Below are 17,571 nucleotides of genomic sequence, written 5' to 3' on the forward strand. Positions count from 1 at the left end.
AGGCTCTTTCAAGGCATTTCAAAGCCTTTATCATCACATCTTAAAACTGTTATTATGAATGCAATTTGAAAAACAAGGGTTTACAGATTTTTCTTTTCACCAGTGATTCGACTGATTTTGTGTTGTTCAAGATTATTTAATGATGCTGATTTAGAGAGTAAGGGATCAACAAGCTACGAATGATTAGTGAACGCGAGAACATTTTACTTTAAGCTTTCAAAAAACAAGATTACTTACTGATATTTTATAGACCAAACCTGCTGATTAATCAATGATAAAAATAATGGTTAGTTGCAGCCCTTATCAAAATAAAGAAATGTTGTATAGTGTTGTATAATTATTTATTTTATTTTTAATGGATTGCTGCTGCTCTCATTGTATTATCTACATTATTTATTTCTAGAGATGTAGGGGTTTGCAACATCTGTTGAGTTGGTTATGGGTGTTCACAAGCTATAAATGTTAAGTTAAATACATTTTATCCTAATTGTTAGAAACGGAAAATAATCTATAAATCTTTTTTTTTTTTAAACTGTAACACCTTCTAAACAATACAAAATATGTTGTGTGTTGCATTAAATGTAATAGAACAACATATTGTAATTTGTCAGAAAAAGCTTTAATAAACAATTGACATCTTGTACCTGTGAATCATGTTGTGCGAGTGAAGATATGCTAATCCCTGCAGTGCACCATGGGTAATAGCAGCTATTTCCATTTCCTGGAGCGGCTTTTTGTGAACTAGAAGAAGAGAGGACACAAAGAGTCACAAACAGAAACAAGACGCATAAATAATGGTGTTTTAAAAGCCGTGTTAAACTGACCTTCGAGGAGGTCTGAGGCCGAGCCGAGGCAGTACTCCATCACCAGCTGAGGAGAAATCATTATCTATTATTATCAGCAGACACGTTGACTTTGTATTTATCTCTGTATCCATCCATCTATCAGTACGTACCCATGCTGTGTGCTCCTTCAGGTAACAGCCCCGGTACTCGATGGTGTTCGGGTGGCGAAGTTTCTGCAGGAACTTCACCTCTTTAATGATGTCCTGCCATTTCTGAACATGAACATACAAAAAGATGCTTGTCTTGTGTTTTTGAGCACATTTCATATACAGAAAAAAATGAGATAAATATATTAAACATCAATAATTAGACGCATCTTTGTTTGTCGAAAAGTACCGTAATGAAGAATGATTATTGTTAAAAAGAGTACTTATTTATTCACTTTTCCCACGTTTATTAAAAGTAGAAGAATATGACAACATGAGGTTGATTTTTAAAAGACAGAAATGTTTTAATGAACTGAAAGGTTCATTAGTAGAGGATGAACATTTACTTAAGAAAATTAAATGTATTTGAAAATGAACTATATTTCTTTCGTGTGTTACCTCGTTTGTCTGCTTGCCGCTGTACGACATTTTCTTAATGGCCACCACTTCACTGTTGCGCACATCTCGGGCCTGTAGGGGGACAAAAACGCTATCATCAGAAACACTCAAGAGAAAACAGAGGTGCATCTCACTTCGGTTAAATGGATTCCTTGCGTCCCTCACTTGCGCCGTTTCCCTGAGTTTAGTCCCTCCCACCAGGGAAGCATGGAGAGACGCAAGGAAACCACGAGAAGCAGGGAAATTAGTTTTAAGAGCAATGGGACGTCCTTTCCTCCGGAGCGTCACGTGAAGCGACGTCCGTTTGTGATGACGCCGCACAGCTGATCGTCTGACAGCAGCCAGATCAGTGCATGCGCTGCATCGTCCAATCAGTGAGCGATACACAGTAAGGGGGCGGGGCGAGTGTCTGAGGATTTCACCGGAGGATGGTCTGGTAGTTCCTCGATTATTGCTCCTCCATTATCACTCCTCGATCCTCGGTCCTCCGGTCACTGGGACGCTATTCAAGAAATCAACTTCCGGTGATACCGAGCCAGAGGAAATGAAAAATAACCGAAGTGAGACGCACCCCTGGTCACACCGGTAATCAGGTGACATGTTTTAAAACTTTATTTATTCAGGGAAGCAACATTGAAAGAAGGCCCTGAACACACTCGCACAATGTCACCCTCTCACTCCTGGAAGCTGCTCAGTGTTCACATTGTCTGTCCTGCTGGTAACTGGCTTTGCTCGAAGGCACTTCAGTAGTGGGCTTTCTTTTATCTTCTGCACCAAGATTCATTCTGCCAGCCGGGGACCAAACAAACGTTTTCAAATATGTAGAACAAAACTGTTTACAGGTAAATGATGGACCTATGTTTAGAACTACAATTTGTATCAGTGCTTTTTTTTTTGCAGTGATGGTATTATCATCAGGTTATAACAGATTAAAAAGGGATAATTCACTCAAAACATTATTCTACATATTTTCACTTATTTGACAATTAAGGCTGGACAATATGGAGAATATAAAATATTTCTGATCAATGCTTACCAATACCCATATCGCGACAATATTGTATTTGATTTATTGTCATGCGGCCTTTAAAACCATGAAAAGACAAAAAACTAAGAAGATATATAGTCCCACATCTCAAAATTGAATATCCACATATTCACCAGCCATACTGAAAATATAAGGGAGGGAACATATCTTATGAAAGAAATATTAAAACAGATAGACAGTTTATGAAGCCAAATGGATATTAAAATAAGGTGTAGGCCTCCAAGTGTTTAAGGAGGAAGAGCCTGTCCCATAATGTAGGTTAATTAGTGTATGGGATTTGATCAACTCTCCGAGTGAGAAGTGACTGTTTGAGGTCACTGTCGTACAGTTTGAAGTCTTTGTCCTGCAAATGCAGATTAAAAAACATGTTGAAGGAAGCATCCCTATTCAGGAGGAATCAGTTTCCTCTAATCCCTTCCATCCCGATTACAGAAACAATGTGTACATTCAGAAAGCAGCTTACTGGAGAGAGCCCACTGTAACCCGGTGACTTAAGTACATTTTAACAAGCATCTTCCTCTTTGTGGCCGCAGACCAGTACAATGGCAGCATTACATTACTAACAATTTCCTTTATTTACAGATTATTTTTTGGATTCAGATTGAATTACTTTTACGGATTTAACTAGGGAAAACTACCAATGTAAATAATAGGTTTTACCTTTGTCTTTTTCATCAGTGATTGAAAATAATTATTCGTCAATGAAAGTACTCTGATATCTGAGATCCATTTATCAACAAAACTACACTATATTTTTCTCTGTAAAATACTACATTTCTATAATCCATTCCAAGAGCTTAATCCTCAGAAAAGGCGTAATCCTAAATCCTAAGTGAGAGTGCTGCTCTCAGATGACCAAATAAAGACCTTCTCCAGACCCTAAAATTACTAAATGACGCATCACTGCTGTTTCTACGGAGAATAATTCCTCAAGAAAAAAGAAAAAAAACGTTATGGGAAGGAAAAAGGCCGACTGATGCTGTCAATGGTTATTTAAGGTCAGTTTTCCCCTCTTACACAATCGCTTAGAATACATAGGCAGGGGCGGATCTAGAAAAATATTCATGGGGTGGCAAGAGGGTGGCAGGAGATTTTGAGGGGTGGCATCCCCTGACAGAAGTATATGCTGATTTAAATCGCAATCATATCAATCAATTAGGGGTGTAACGGTACACGTACCCGTACTGGTCCAGGCTCTCGTCATCTCACGCCTAGACTACTGCAACTCCCTCCTGGCTGGTCTACCTGCATGTGCCATCCGACCTCTGCAGCTCATCCAGAATGCAGCGGCTCGTCTGGTTTTCAACCTTCCTAAATTCTCCCACACCACTCCGCTCCTCCGCTCCCTTCACTGGCTTCCGGTAACTGCTAGAATCCACTTCAAGACACTGGTACTTGCTTACCGTGCTGCGAATGGATCTGGCCCTTCCTACATCCAGGACATGGTTAAACCGTACACCCCAGCGCGTGCACTACGCTCTGCATCAGCCAAACGACTCGTTGCGCCCTCGCTGCGAGGGGGACCCAAGTTCCCATCGGCGAAAACACGTGGGTTTGCTGTCCTGGCTCCAAGATGGTGGAATGAGCTCCCCATTGACATCAGGACGGCAGATAGCTTGCACATCTTCCGGCGCAAACTGAAAACTCATCTCTTTCGACTCCACTTCGAGCGTTAGAACGATTAACGAAGCACTTTTATACCAATAAAGGACTGGATTACCTAAAGCCAGTTGAGTAGCACTTGAAATGTTTGGCTCTATGAAACCTGATATACTTATATGATTCTGTTTTCTTCAAGGTTGTGTCTTCCTGGTCGAATGTACTTATTGTAAGTCGCTTTGGACAAAAGCGTCAGCTAAATGCAATGTAATGTAATGTACTGAAATTATTCGGTACGGGCCCTTCGGTTCGGTACACATGTGTACCGAACGAATATAGCGTTAAACATAAAAAAATTTAGAACATGAACAACTTTCTGGAAGTAATCTCAGGTATATATCATAGAGCGACCAAGTAATTTCATTGGACGAGAGGCATACTATGAGAGCTGGTCACAGGGATGCGTTCAAATGTAGTCAGTAATTTGAGGAACTGTCGAAATGGCGAACGCAGATAAAGTTGAGCTGAAAATCCTCCAGCATCATTGAAGTCTCCGGTTTGGGAACATTTTGGTTTCGCAGTTACGTACAAGGATGACGGACAAAGACAGGTGGACTGAACCAAAGCTGTTTGTCGGTATTGTTCAACTAACATTGGTTACGCGGCTGGCAATACATCACACTCATTTGAAAAGGCATCACCCGAATGTGAATATCACCGGTACCAAAAGAAAAAAGACTGAAGTGCAAACCCAACTCCCACTAGCATGTAAGCCTCCACCACTCGCAAAGAGTTCAGACCGAGCCAAAGCTATTACAAATGCCAAATATCCTTATGTTGCCATGTTAGCAAAGCGCTACCTGGCTGTGCTACCTCTGTCCCTAGAGAGGGTGTTCTCCACAGCAGGAGACATTGTTAGTGCCAGCAGATCTGCCATTTCAGCAAGCAATGTGGACAAGTTCATCTTTCTTTAAACAACATGAAAATACAATGACAAGCAAGTCCTAATGTCAAGCTGGCTGCTTAGGTACTAGTACAGTTCAAATACAGATTATTTCAGTTCATCGAAATGCTGCACCTTAATGTTTATTTTACTATATTTTGTATTTATTTGAATACATTAGTCACAGTTTAATAATAATAAAAAAAATGTTTTTAATGTTTTGTGATCATTTTTTCTGCTGTACCGAAAACGTACCGAACCGAACCGTGACCTAAAAACGAGGTACGTACCGAACCGAAATGTTTGTGAACCGTTACACCCCTACAATCAATGTTAACTTGGAAAGCCACAATATTAATATTTTAACTCAATCACATAGGTGATATTATTGTGGCACATCAGTAAAGCCTTAAATATAAGGTGGCATACGTAATTTAATGAATTTTAACTGAACAATAACTGAATGAGTTTGTCTCACTCTTAGACCAGCAGGGGTACCAAATATATACAGACTGCTGCAATAAGTACATTAATTAACTGTCTCATCGATGTTTGTCTGAATGAATATGATACTATTAACAACATATTAGTCCTATCAGCTGTATAAATAAATAATAAATAATAATAATAATAGATTTAATTTGTTAGCGTTTTTACAGGTGCTCAAAGACGCTTTACAGATATAGTGAAGAACTGTTATGATTCACATATTCATTTATTATTGAATAAACTATATTTATTTTTTGGAGGAGTTAATGATGAATGTTCATCAAGATGCTTGCTCACCCTCCTTCAAATTTGAAAAACAAGTAATTATATCATTATTGATATACAGTTACAACCTTGACTTTACATCAGAAAGAACAAACATTAAAGAAGTGACTAACTGCATCAGTTAGGGTTAAAAAACGTGTATTCAGCTAAAACATCATTGCAGTTATTATCCAGTGGAAGGTCCTTACCTACTGGCCTAGTTAAATCAAAGTGGTTACTTTCTGTTGGCTGGGCAGTGTAGTTTTACACACCGTCTTATTTTACTTTTTCAGGACTTAAAACAGTTTTTTGGGGGCAGACCCCCTCAAAGAAAAAAATATATACACGCATACAAGGTCATCATCTTAACAGTTTGTTATTCTCATCGAGTCATCCGTGAGCAGAGCATCAAGTTGGCATGTCTATTACAGCTGAATGCGGCGATTACTATCTTGTTCAGCAAAACGCCTCACAAACTTATTAAGATCAACAGCTGGAGTGCGTTTTGATTCAATGCTGAGTACAGCCAAACTTGACATTCTCTTCTCTGTCAGTGTAGACCGCAAATACCTCATTCCTTCAGTCTACTTGAGTCCGAAAGGCTTCTCATTTTGCGCCGTCCCGTTCAAATGAATTCGCCACCAATCATATTTCCACTCTCGCGCCAGGACCGGGGGAGGGGTTACATGACGTGAATCTTGTGCTGCATTCACTTGCAATCGGACATTAGAGACTTTCTCTCATAAATGTCCGATGAGCAACAACTTTTCTTTCAAAACAAAGATGCCAACTGGGGTGGCAGCTGGGGTGGCAAGGCTATTGTTTAGGGTGGCAGTTGCCACCCCATGCCACCCCGGTAGATCCGCCCCTGTACATAGGCATTAATACATTACTGTTCGGATTGTCAGTCCATAATAACTAGGGATGGTACCGGGCCCCTGGGCTGAATTATTAAAGACCGTGGTACCGGTAAGGTCTGACGTTATCGGTCTTTTTATCGGTACTGAAGACATCTACAAAAATATGTCATATCTTGTGCTACACAAACATTATATTGCAGTTTTAGTGTCGCCAACTCCGTTTCTAATACGCAAAATACTGCAGAATGAGTCTATGATTATGTTTAGTATTTTCGATCTTTCCAATCCAGAAGAGATCTTTCTCTCTCCCGTGTCTGTGTGCGAGGGGGCGGGGCAGTTTACACACACACCGCTGCTAGATGCAGCAACACACACACACGGAGGAGATGGCGGAGAGAACGCGCTCTGAGGTGTGGTTAAACTTTACCCGTCTCGATGTGGACAATGCTCGTTACCAAAAGTGCAATAAGAGTTTAGCATGTAAGGGCGCTAACACAAGCAATTTGTCTAAACATTTAGCAAAAGTGCTCCACATTCAGACGGAGGAATGCACCGGGTTCCACTGTCTTTCTAGTAGCTTTCTATCCCCCCATCCACGAGTAACGTTTCCACGTCAGGTGTTCTGTATGCTAGCAGCAACACACGGAGATAACTCAATTATACAAACATGGGTTAATGATTAGAGGAAACTGAGTTATTTCTTTTGTTAAAGTTTCAGCTATTCTGTTTACAGTTCTGTCATCAGATTATTTAATACGATTTGTTAAAACGTTGTTTCTTTTGATGTGAAATATTATGTATTTAATTTAAATAAAAAGCAATTTTAATTTTATTCACAATTTGTTAATTTACCTTTTTTTTTCTCTCCAAAAGAACCGATAAGAGTTCTGTTAAAAGACCGGACCGATAAGCGGTATCGATAAAAGTAGTAGTACCGTTAAAACCTTAATGATACCCATCCCTAATAATAACTGGCTTAAATCTTGAATAATACAAACTGGGCATGTGCGGTTTGGTGTAAACAGAAAGCAGATTTCCACTCAGCGGTTAGTTGTTTAATTGCATAAAGTACTGCATAATAAGAAGTCGATTTTAACGGTACTGTATCTTACCAATGCCGGTATTTTATTTGTAATCTTGTCATTTCTCCAGAACCAATAGCAAAACTGATAACGTCAGAGCTTATCAATATCACGGCCTTCAAATATTAAGCCATGGGACTCCTTTAATACAGGGTTTCGGTACCCATCTCAAATAACAAGTATGATCCTGTTTCCGAAAAAATCTAATATTTTGTTGGATACATAATGTACAATATGGAACTTTCTGTCCATTGGAAGTCATTCAATCATAACAATAACACAAGATGGGATTGGCAGCTTGTTATGTTAGATATTGTACTTTTAACCCTTTGAAATCTACTTGAGCTCCAGGGCGTGCGATGACATTAACTTATGGTGATGTATTTTTTAATTATCTTCAAATGTTTCATATCCCTCAAATATGTGTCATCAAAGCTAAACGTATACAGTATAACTATTGATAATAAACCATAATAATTGGTAAAAGTAAAGAAAATGGGTAAACATGACTTTTAATTTTACTACATAAATGCGCAAACATATTGATCCAAAACATTTCTAAATGTTGGAACATTTAACAAACTATGTGGATTTGTTTGCCTACCAGGTGAGCTAGCAGGGCAACCCGAGAAGCTAGTCTTAGTAGGCACATATCTTAGCTAAACATAAGATCCGTCTCAATCTTTCACTGAAACAGACAGTGTTCAGAAATGTCTCTGTTTCCACCTATCCAGACTGAAACGCAGTCTCACAGATGTGTGAGCGGTATTAACGCTAGGTGTAAATGACAGTAGGTGAAAATGTAGCAAAATATAAAAACCCATCCAGATGTAGCCTAAACTGAAATACACTGAGCTGTAGGAAACACACAATAAATTGATGCAGATCGTTTTTTTTGTTGCAGAATCTATAATGGTCTTTTAAGGATCTTCTGAGACTCAGACATACAGCAGGAACTAGGGATGCATACCGGTATCCGGTATTACCGAAATACCGGTTACTGGTGGCTACGGTATACCGTACCGAAATCAGATCCGATTCCGATACTTTAAAAAAAAAAAGTAATTTATTTTTAAAAGTGAGTCCGTGGCCCGTGATGGCAGGTGTTATAAATTAGATTGCATAATCGTTTTTCTTCATATTTTATGTATTTTTCATTGTTTGTTCAATACTAGAAAGGTAAAAGTCCCACAAATGAACTGTGATGGGATTTGTTTTCTCTCACCAGTGAAGGCAAATGTTGATTTTAAAGATGAGATTTGTTTGTTTGTGCAATGCCGAGATCTCATGACCTTTATTCTATTATGTATTTGTTCTCTAGTCGAATCTCAGGTTTAACATTAATTATAACGGTGCTATAACGGTCTGTTTGCATTGACAAGATGTGCTATTCACGCGGCACACCTGATGGCGGGTGTTATAAAACAGGGGTTCCCAACCTTTATTGTGCCAATATGCATCCAAAACATATTAATGTTTAAAAAAGAACCGGTGTCTTTTTCGGAATAACGGAAAACCAAAAAACAGACGTTATTCAGTTTTTAAACCAAAACGGGAAAACAGATAAATCAACGTTTTGGTATTTGTTTGTATGATTTACAGATAATCCAGTGAATGCTGGGAAAACAAGGAGAAGGCGCATTATGAAGGAGGGGTGTGTGTGTGTGTGTGTGTGTGTGTGTGTGTGTGTGTGTGTGTGTGTGTGTGTGTGTGTGTGTGTGTGTGTGTGTGTGTGTGTGTGTGTGTGTGTGACTGGCATTTGTTTTCAGAAGATATTATGATAGTGACGTTCGTTCCGGTGCACGTCCGACAGCATTTAGCACTACATCGAGATTAAGATTAAACACATTTATTTTGGGAACACCCGCATATAGGCTACCTATGGAGTTAGCCAGATGTGTGTAAATTACTGTTCATGGTAATTTGAAAACAAATGCAGGTGTCGGACAGACACAAACACACAGAGCTGAGCAGAGCACACATCATGCGCCTTGGTGACAGGACATCTCCTTCATAAAACTAATAAAAGGGGGAGTAATCGGGCAGTTTGATGTGTGTAGAGGTGTGTGTGGTTAACACGTAGCAGCCTGCAGTCACTCTTAAGCTGTTCTGATTAAGGTAAACACAGCGAAGGCGGTGCGTAAAAAGGCACATCTTTACCCGCTGGTGCTTTACTTCTCAGAGGCGGAGTATACGTCCCGCTGCCTCCTGATGCTGCAGCCATTTCATGAAGTGAAGGAGGTTTTCCTTCTATAAAACAGCTGCGGGCAGCAGATACCGTGAGAGTCCCGGACAGGAATTCATAGATCAAGGCAGACTGGTTTACTCCTGTTTTGCCAATCCGGTGCTTAAACAGATAGCTCTACACCCCTGGCCGACATATCCTTAAAATGAAGTCAGAGTTTGAAATATATCTCAAATAATGTATGCACTGCCATTTCCCCACATAAACATAACAGTCTGCAATTAAACGGTTGTCTCCTGTACGCTCCTCTTCCTACTTGGCGCACCTGTAACTTTCTCGTGCGCGAGGCTGAGACCCTATAGGCCAGGCATCCTCAAACTACGGACTCCGGTCCGGATCCGGACCGAACCACCACTGTCTCCGGACTCTGAGCAAATTATACTTTTCATATGTATGATCTCTCTGTATTATATGTGAGACATCGCCACAACGCATTCGCAACGAGTCAAAATTCTCCGCTATGTCCACTGCAAACAGCGCTCTGCATGTCTGACTGTTCCACTGTGTTCCACCTGTGTGTGTCAACGCTTTGGTCCAATCACATTCAGCATCCAGTCAGCGTTTTTTTCCCCCAAACAATCTGCGAATCAGAGGCACAGTAGGGCGGGTCTTCGCGGAATGCGGGTGGGAAAAATGTGTGTGTCTCTTTCAACCTGTCTAAGTCAGAGCGAGAATTAAAACAAAAACAAAAAAAATTCAGAGCGAGAGTTAACAGCTCATCTAGTTCCATCTGTACTGTAGCTAGTAGCCTAGTTTCACCTACCAGGGTGGCAACTGACACCCTAAAAATAGGCCTTGCCACCCCAGCTGCCACCCCAGTTGGCAGCTTTGTTTTGAAAGAAAAGTTGTGGCTCATCGGACATTTATGAGAGAAAGTCTCTAATGTCCGAGTGCAAGTGAATGCAGCACAAGATGCACGTCATGTAACCCCTCCCCCGGTCCTGGCGCGAGCGTGGACATACGATTTGGCGGCGATTTCATTTTTAACTGGACGGCGCAAAACGAGAAGCATTCGGACCCAAGCACTGAAGGAATGAGGTATTTGCGGTCTACACTGACAGAGAAGAGACTGTCAGTTTGACTGTACTCAGCATTGAATCAAAACGCACTAAAGCTGTTGATCTTAATACGTTTGTGAGGCGTTTTGCTAAACAAGATGGTAATCGCCGCATTCAGCTGTAATAGACATGTCAACTTGATGCTCTGCTCACGGATGAGCATACACAACTATTAAGATGATGACCTTACGTGTGTAAATATATTGTTTTCTTTGAGGGGGTCTGCCCCCAAAAAACTGTTTTAAGTCCTGAGAAAGTCAAATAAGACGGTGTTTAAAACTACACTGCCCAGCCAAAAAAAAGTAACCACTTTGATTGAACTAGGCCAGTAGGTAAGGACTTTCCACTGGATAATAACTGCAGTATAAAAGAATGCATGACTGAAGTGATGGAGACCATGTTGAAGGCAAACAAAAAGAGGAAATAACAGGTCAAATCAAGCAAATCCCCCTCTCAGATTCCACAGCAACCAGAAGAACATAAATACTGGCTGGTGATTTGATTCATCAGCTTTGTGATGGAATAAAAAAATGCACAGTGCATTTCCTTAGCTGTGGGTGAGTTCACTGACAATGCTCAGTTGCTGGTGTTTGTGAGTTTTTATGATGAGGCAAAGGGGGAGTTTGTTGAAGATGTGTTGGGCCTGACGAACCTCAGTGGACACACAAGGGGGAATACATTTATAAAGCAATAATGGGAATGCTGAATGAAAGAGGGTGCAGCTGCCTTTATTCCTAACTGTGCAGCTCTGACACTGCGACTCTGAGGGGTCAAGCACAGACACAATAACAATGAAAACTGCTGCATACAGATTATTTTTGTTTTTGCAACCTCGTGTTAAGAATCTTGTTGCAATTGTTTAAAAGTTTGAATGACCGTAATAAACGGACCTTTGTCTTATTGAAACATTTATTTTGGACCTTTAAGATTTGTATTTGAGTACCCCTGCTATAGGCTCTATAGCAGGGGTGGGGAACCTCCGGCCTCCGGGCCGTATACGGCCCGCGAGACAATTTGGTACGGCCCTCGAGGTAATTTATAAACACACGCAAAAAAGAAAAAAAATTAAGAAATCTAGACCGCAAAAAAATTAAACAAGCGAGTGCCTGTTTTTCCTGGCCAAGGTCAGGGTCCTTGAACACAACACGAGCCTAACGTGTCATCACGTGGTATATGTCTCGACTGACAGGGGTGCAGTTCTGACGGAGAGCACCAGAACGCCACTCCAGCACTTCAGAAATTGCAGTACCGATAAGGAGCCGTACACATGCCGCAGTTTCTGCGTGTCTGTGTCTTTAGTTGAAAGCCCAGTGGCGATCTGTTCATCTGTCATACTGATCATACAGTCAATAACTTTGTTGTTATTAGCATCTGGTTAGCTAGCTATGCTAACGAATATAAGAAGCTTTTTCTACAACCAGTGAGGTAAAGGCACATCTTTATATGATCATTATAGTTATAAAAAAACAAGAGAATAAAGTAAACAGGTATAAAATACTATATGACAGTAAAAAAAAGTTGTTATTAATAAAGAAGAATACAGTTTGAAAGGGGAGTGATTTGTAAAATATCCATAAAGAAAAATAAATCTGCTTCCAGTTCTGTTTCATCTGGGTGTTGAGAGATGTATCCATAGATCTCCTAATGTTGCTCTCAAAGTGCACCAGATTGATGCTTTTAACTTCAACATTTAAAAAAATATCTTCCCAGGGGAGCATGCCCCCCGGACCCCCCTAGAGGAGGTTAGGTCCCCCCCCCCACTTAAATCATGTTCACATGGATAGGAAACTAAATACATTTGCACACATCTTGTGTCCATATCTTTCTGTTTGGTGGTCATGCCACACCGTGCACGTGCATGCGTGTGCGAGTCATGGTGAGATATCTGGATTAAGAGGTGGCTTTTTCTTTGCACAGCATGAAATTAATGGGCTGTGATTTTAGTTTTTTTAAGCAGAGGTCAATAATTTGTACGGCCCTCTGAGGATATTGTAAACATTGAAATGTCCCTTGAGAGGAAAAAGGTTCCCCACCCCTGCTCTATAGGATCCGCCGAATCCCTCGGAACATCATAAAAGCCATTTTTAACAGTTTTCTAGTGAAAGTTTAACCAGGCTACTGGATGAAATAATATGACTGGTATAGGTGCAAAAATTAAACACTTTTTGAAAAGAAATATTATGATAAAATATTTTTATATATTTATAATTCTGCAAATATTACAATAAACTCACAACTATTTCGCACCCCGGTGGTTGGGAACCCCTGTTATAAAAGATTTTTTTTTTCTTCATATTTTTAATGTATTTTTCATTGTTTGTTCAGTACTAAAAGGTCCAAGAAGTCCCACAATTGAATTGAATATTCATTTGACATGTCAACTATATTGTAAAGCGCTTCATGGGAGTGATTGCGGGATGATACATTTTCAAAGTATCACGATATGTATCGGTTGAGTATCGGTATTAGGGCTGCACGATATTGAAAAAAACTGACATCGCGATTTCCCCCCCCTGCGGTATATATTGCAGGTTTTTTTTACCTGTTAAGCCCCAAAATCCCGGCGGGTACTTTACTTTTTTTTTCACGACACTGTGTTTCAGGTTCTTAAATATTAAGATCCCCTATTAATGTGTTATACCAGATTAACGGAAATAATCTCAGCTAACTGACGATACAAACCATTTTTACCAAAACAAAACACAAGTCTCATAAGAAGCATCTAAATGACCCCTGAGCGAAAAATGGTAACGCACTTTGGCACAGAACTCAAGATAAAAGTACCCTTATTACTTATCGTAGCTGCACATACAAGATATCCGATTAAAGCTGAGGTTCCACAGATTATTTAGGTATATAGTATCATCACTGAGTGATCCGAACTCGGACAGGGGAAGCAAACACAGACATCACAACACGTACCTTTACGTAGCTTCTAGGGGAGATGTCTCACCGTAGCTGTCAATCTGATCAAAAGACGCGTTCAATGGCATTAAAACGAGAAAAAACGCGGCTGAATCTGTTAATCCATAGGTTTTTAACGTCTCTGTTGTTAACTGTGATCATTATTCTCGCGTCCAGGAAAGAGAAGCTTAAAAAGGAGACTAAATGGAGTCTCTGGAGGTTCAAATTTGGTACTTTAATTAATAAAAAAGGCGCGGTAAAGTCACAAACAGGATATTGTTCAGACAGGAGAGAAAGTCTGCAGCTTCCTCTCCCAGGTGCCGGCCGTGCTTACAAGCATTCGTCCTTCCCGCTTGCTGGCTGTTCGCTCCTCCTTTCTGTGAGCTGTAGTGACGTAGGAGACTTCCCCCCCTCGTTCGTCTGTGTCCGATATCGCGTTAAACAGAGGATTTCGACATTTTACATTCATTGCTTACTTCCACATGCCTTTTCTCCTCCTTATCTCTTTCATAACTTTATATGTAATACATGTTAACGGCGTCAATAGCCACTTTAATGATACTAATGGGCGGTAGTCCCGGATGTCGTCATGAAGGATTTTCAGAATAAAAGCTTGGTATTGAGAACTTCCGGTTTTTTCCAGAATAAAATAGCATTTAAACTGACGGTATGTTTAAGGTACAATATGCCATAAAACATTGATTTTAATTTCTAACACTGTATAAAAAAAATATTTCATTTATAATCCATAATTCCATTTTAATGTAAAAATCGCAGAGCAAAAGTTAGCTGCTAATGGTAGTCACCAGAGTGGCTGCTGCTTCCGGTTCTGGCTAGTCGGCAGTCCAGCGCAGTCTAACACACACACACATTACCAAATAAGGAGTGAGAGTGACGCGTAGCCAAAACCGGAAGCTGCATACACTCTGGACGCTACCATTAGCAGCTAACTTTTGTGCTCCGATTTTTACATAAAAATGGAATTATGGATTATAAACAATTGCTTCAAAGCCACAGATACATTATCAACCTATGGATCAACCGATTCAGCCACGTTTTGTCTCGTTTTAATGCCATTGAATACGTCTTTTGATCAGATTGACTACGGTGAGACGATCTCCCGTAAAAGGTACGTGTTGTGATGTCTGTGTTTGCTTCCCCTGTTGCGAGATCGGATCGCTTAGATACTATACTTAAATAATCTGTGGAGTCTCAGCTTTAATCGGATATATTGTATGTGCAGTTTAGATAAGTAATAAGGGTATCTTTATTTTGAATTCTGTGCTAAAGTGCATTAGCATTTTTTTAAAAAAATGAATAAAACCGCACGTCCCTGCGGTGTGACTATCGCGCATGCGCATATCGTGGTTATCGCCATGACACGCTATATCGTTCAGCCCTAATCGGTATCGTTCAGTGGTATCGGTATCATAAAAAAGTCAACGATATGCATCCCTAGCAGGAACGCTCTTGAGGTGTAAAATAATATTAAACAGATACAATAATTAACACACAGGTTGTGTTCCCACTGTTTCCATAATTGAGTGGGGGACATTTTTTGAGATTCACAGCTTCCTCTTTAATGAGCAAATGCAGCTAAGAAATTCTTAGGAACCCACAAAGTAACACTCAGACCTATGAGCTCAGTATTCATTTATTTTAAAGGAAAATCTGATAAAAGATTTAAATAGGTTGATTATCTTAAAGTTAATCTCAGCACCAGGCTGCAGGAACACGTAGGGATCTCCCTGACTTATTCATGCACAAGAACATTCATAAAAACAAGAAGATAAACACATTCTTACAGTTTCTATGTCTCTAAATCACATCTGATTTACTCAGATTTGTTGTGCTCATATCGGGTCTTTCTGCCAGCTGGTCCAAACTCATCTGCTTGCATGGCCTTAAAGCTTGATCCATGAAAAGTAAAGACATGAAATTGGCCACAAAAACTCTGAAGAGAACTATAAAAATAAGCGTTCCTTGGCATCAGCTTTCTGTCAACTGAAAAATGTCAGAATCATCAGAATGTTTGAAAATGTCAAGAATTGTCAACAGATAACCCAAACGCCTAAAGTGGGAGTATGCTTTATTAGAACTGCTGGTCAGAGAGAGAAATAGCTCCTGTACATTTCCAAATACATCCATCTGAGGGTTAGGTTTCAGCAGCTGTGAGGAAGTGAGCCGCATTCATCACCATGAATGTTTTCCAGGAGAGACTATATTTAAACCATCATTAGACTTATCATTAGGGCTGCATGATTATGGCGAAAATTAAAAGATTTCTGATTTTAGTGACATATTTTTAATGCACGTTCACATTTTTGTTTTACTTCCATTTTGTGCTACATTCCCGCTAAAGCACAAAGTAGGATTGCACGATTTTGAAGGGAAAAAAACGGATTTTAGAAAAATGAAATTGAAAGAAGTCTGATTATCTGTCTGCATCTTGTTTACCAGTGAATAAGCTGTAAACGGGAATCAATTAACGCAGAGGGACTTCGGTACTCACAAAGTAAACGGCTCCGAAGCTGCCATGGCCGATCTCACGGAGGTCAGCGAACAGCTTCTCCGGATCATCTTTGCAGAAGAGGTCTGCCACTTCGGGGTCTTTTATATTGCCCGCCCGTGCACCTGAGGGCATGGCCAGGGCCTGGGAAACAAGAAGAAGGAGAGGTGAGTACTGGCAGACTGTAGCAGGGGGAAACACATTTCTCTATAAGATTTGATAGAAAGAGAGAGAAAAACATTTGAATTTTGCCATTAAATTGCATTGGACTCCCATAGATATTATTAAAATACCTGAATCACATTATTGCAATTAGGGCCAAATTATGAGTTCAAAATAAATTATAAAATGTTTTTAATAAATAGCATTGTTGCAAATTTAGATGGTTGGACTTAAACTACATTTTTGTAATTCTAACCAGCAGACAGATAAGTACTTTAAATGGTACGGTTAGTTTTCAGTTAAATTCTTAAATCATAAATATACATTGTTTTTTACCTGAATGAAGAAATAAAATATATATTTGTTTGTTTTTTAAAATTCAAAATGGTATATGTCTGCTATTTTTCCTTTCTTGCAACCACATTTGTATTCTGTGTAGTTTGAATATAGTTACGTCAAATTGAGAATTCATATGTGCATACAAAATTGAGTGCCACTGATATTGCCTTGGAGCTGAAAATCACACTTTTAAAGATATTTGGACGAAGGAAGAAATGTAATTTCCTTGAAACGTTTAAATGTGAAATGGTTAATATATAATGCATATATAAAAGCACAGTTTCATGGGACTGAGTTGATATGGACAGACCCATTTTAATCCCTACTAAAGTACATTTTCTTCTTTATTGGTAATTCAAACGCATACCAACATTTATTTTTTTGGAACTGTTGATTAAAAGTAAATTACTAACTTTAATTTGTATCTATATTTTATTATCAGTTAAGCTTTAAGCAACAAACATGTACTGGTCCTGGAGATTGCAGATGTATCCTAATTTACATATCTTGATTATAGCATCCTATTGAAAATATTGGCTTAATCTATTTTTCTGTTTATTGAAATTTCTGATTTAAACAAATCTTTAACAGCATATGTATAATATACATTTTTCATCAAATTGATGACAAACTTGAAGTCAATAGCGGGCTCAAATCATTTTGGTTTTTGCTGAAGGGA

The 17,571-nt window shown here is 39.4% G+C and overlaps 1 protein-coding gene across 2 annotated transcripts in view; it reads right to left on the reverse strand.

Annotated features, from left to right (window-relative positions):
• Positions 1–17,571, reverse strand: part of taok2a (TAO kinase 2a) — a 44,422-nt gene that overhangs the window by 21,588 nt on the left and 5,263 nt on the right. For both annotated transcript variants that reach the window (XM_034206154.1, XM_034206153.1), the window contains exons 2-6: positions 16,395–16,535; positions 1,391–1,462; positions 956–1,057; positions 825–870; positions 645–741 (exon numbers count right to left, since the gene is read on the reverse strand). In XM_034206154.1, coding sequence (XP_034062045.1) covers positions 645–741; positions 825–870; positions 956–1,057; positions 1,391–1,462; positions 16,395–16,526 — 449 coding nt within the window. In that variant the 5' untranslated portion in view covers positions 16,527–16,535. The remainder of the gene's footprint in view (positions 1–644; positions 742–824; positions 871–955; positions 1,058–1,390; positions 1,463–16,394; positions 16,536–17,571) is intronic.

This window comes from Gymnodraco acuticeps, unplaced genomic scaffold, assembly GCF_902827175.1.
Source record: "Gymnodraco acuticeps unplaced genomic scaffold, fGymAcu1.1, whole genome shotgun sequence".
In the NCBI taxonomy this organism is placed as follows: Eukaryota; Metazoa; Chordata; class Actinopteri; order Perciformes; family Bathydraconidae; genus Gymnodraco; species Gymnodraco acuticeps.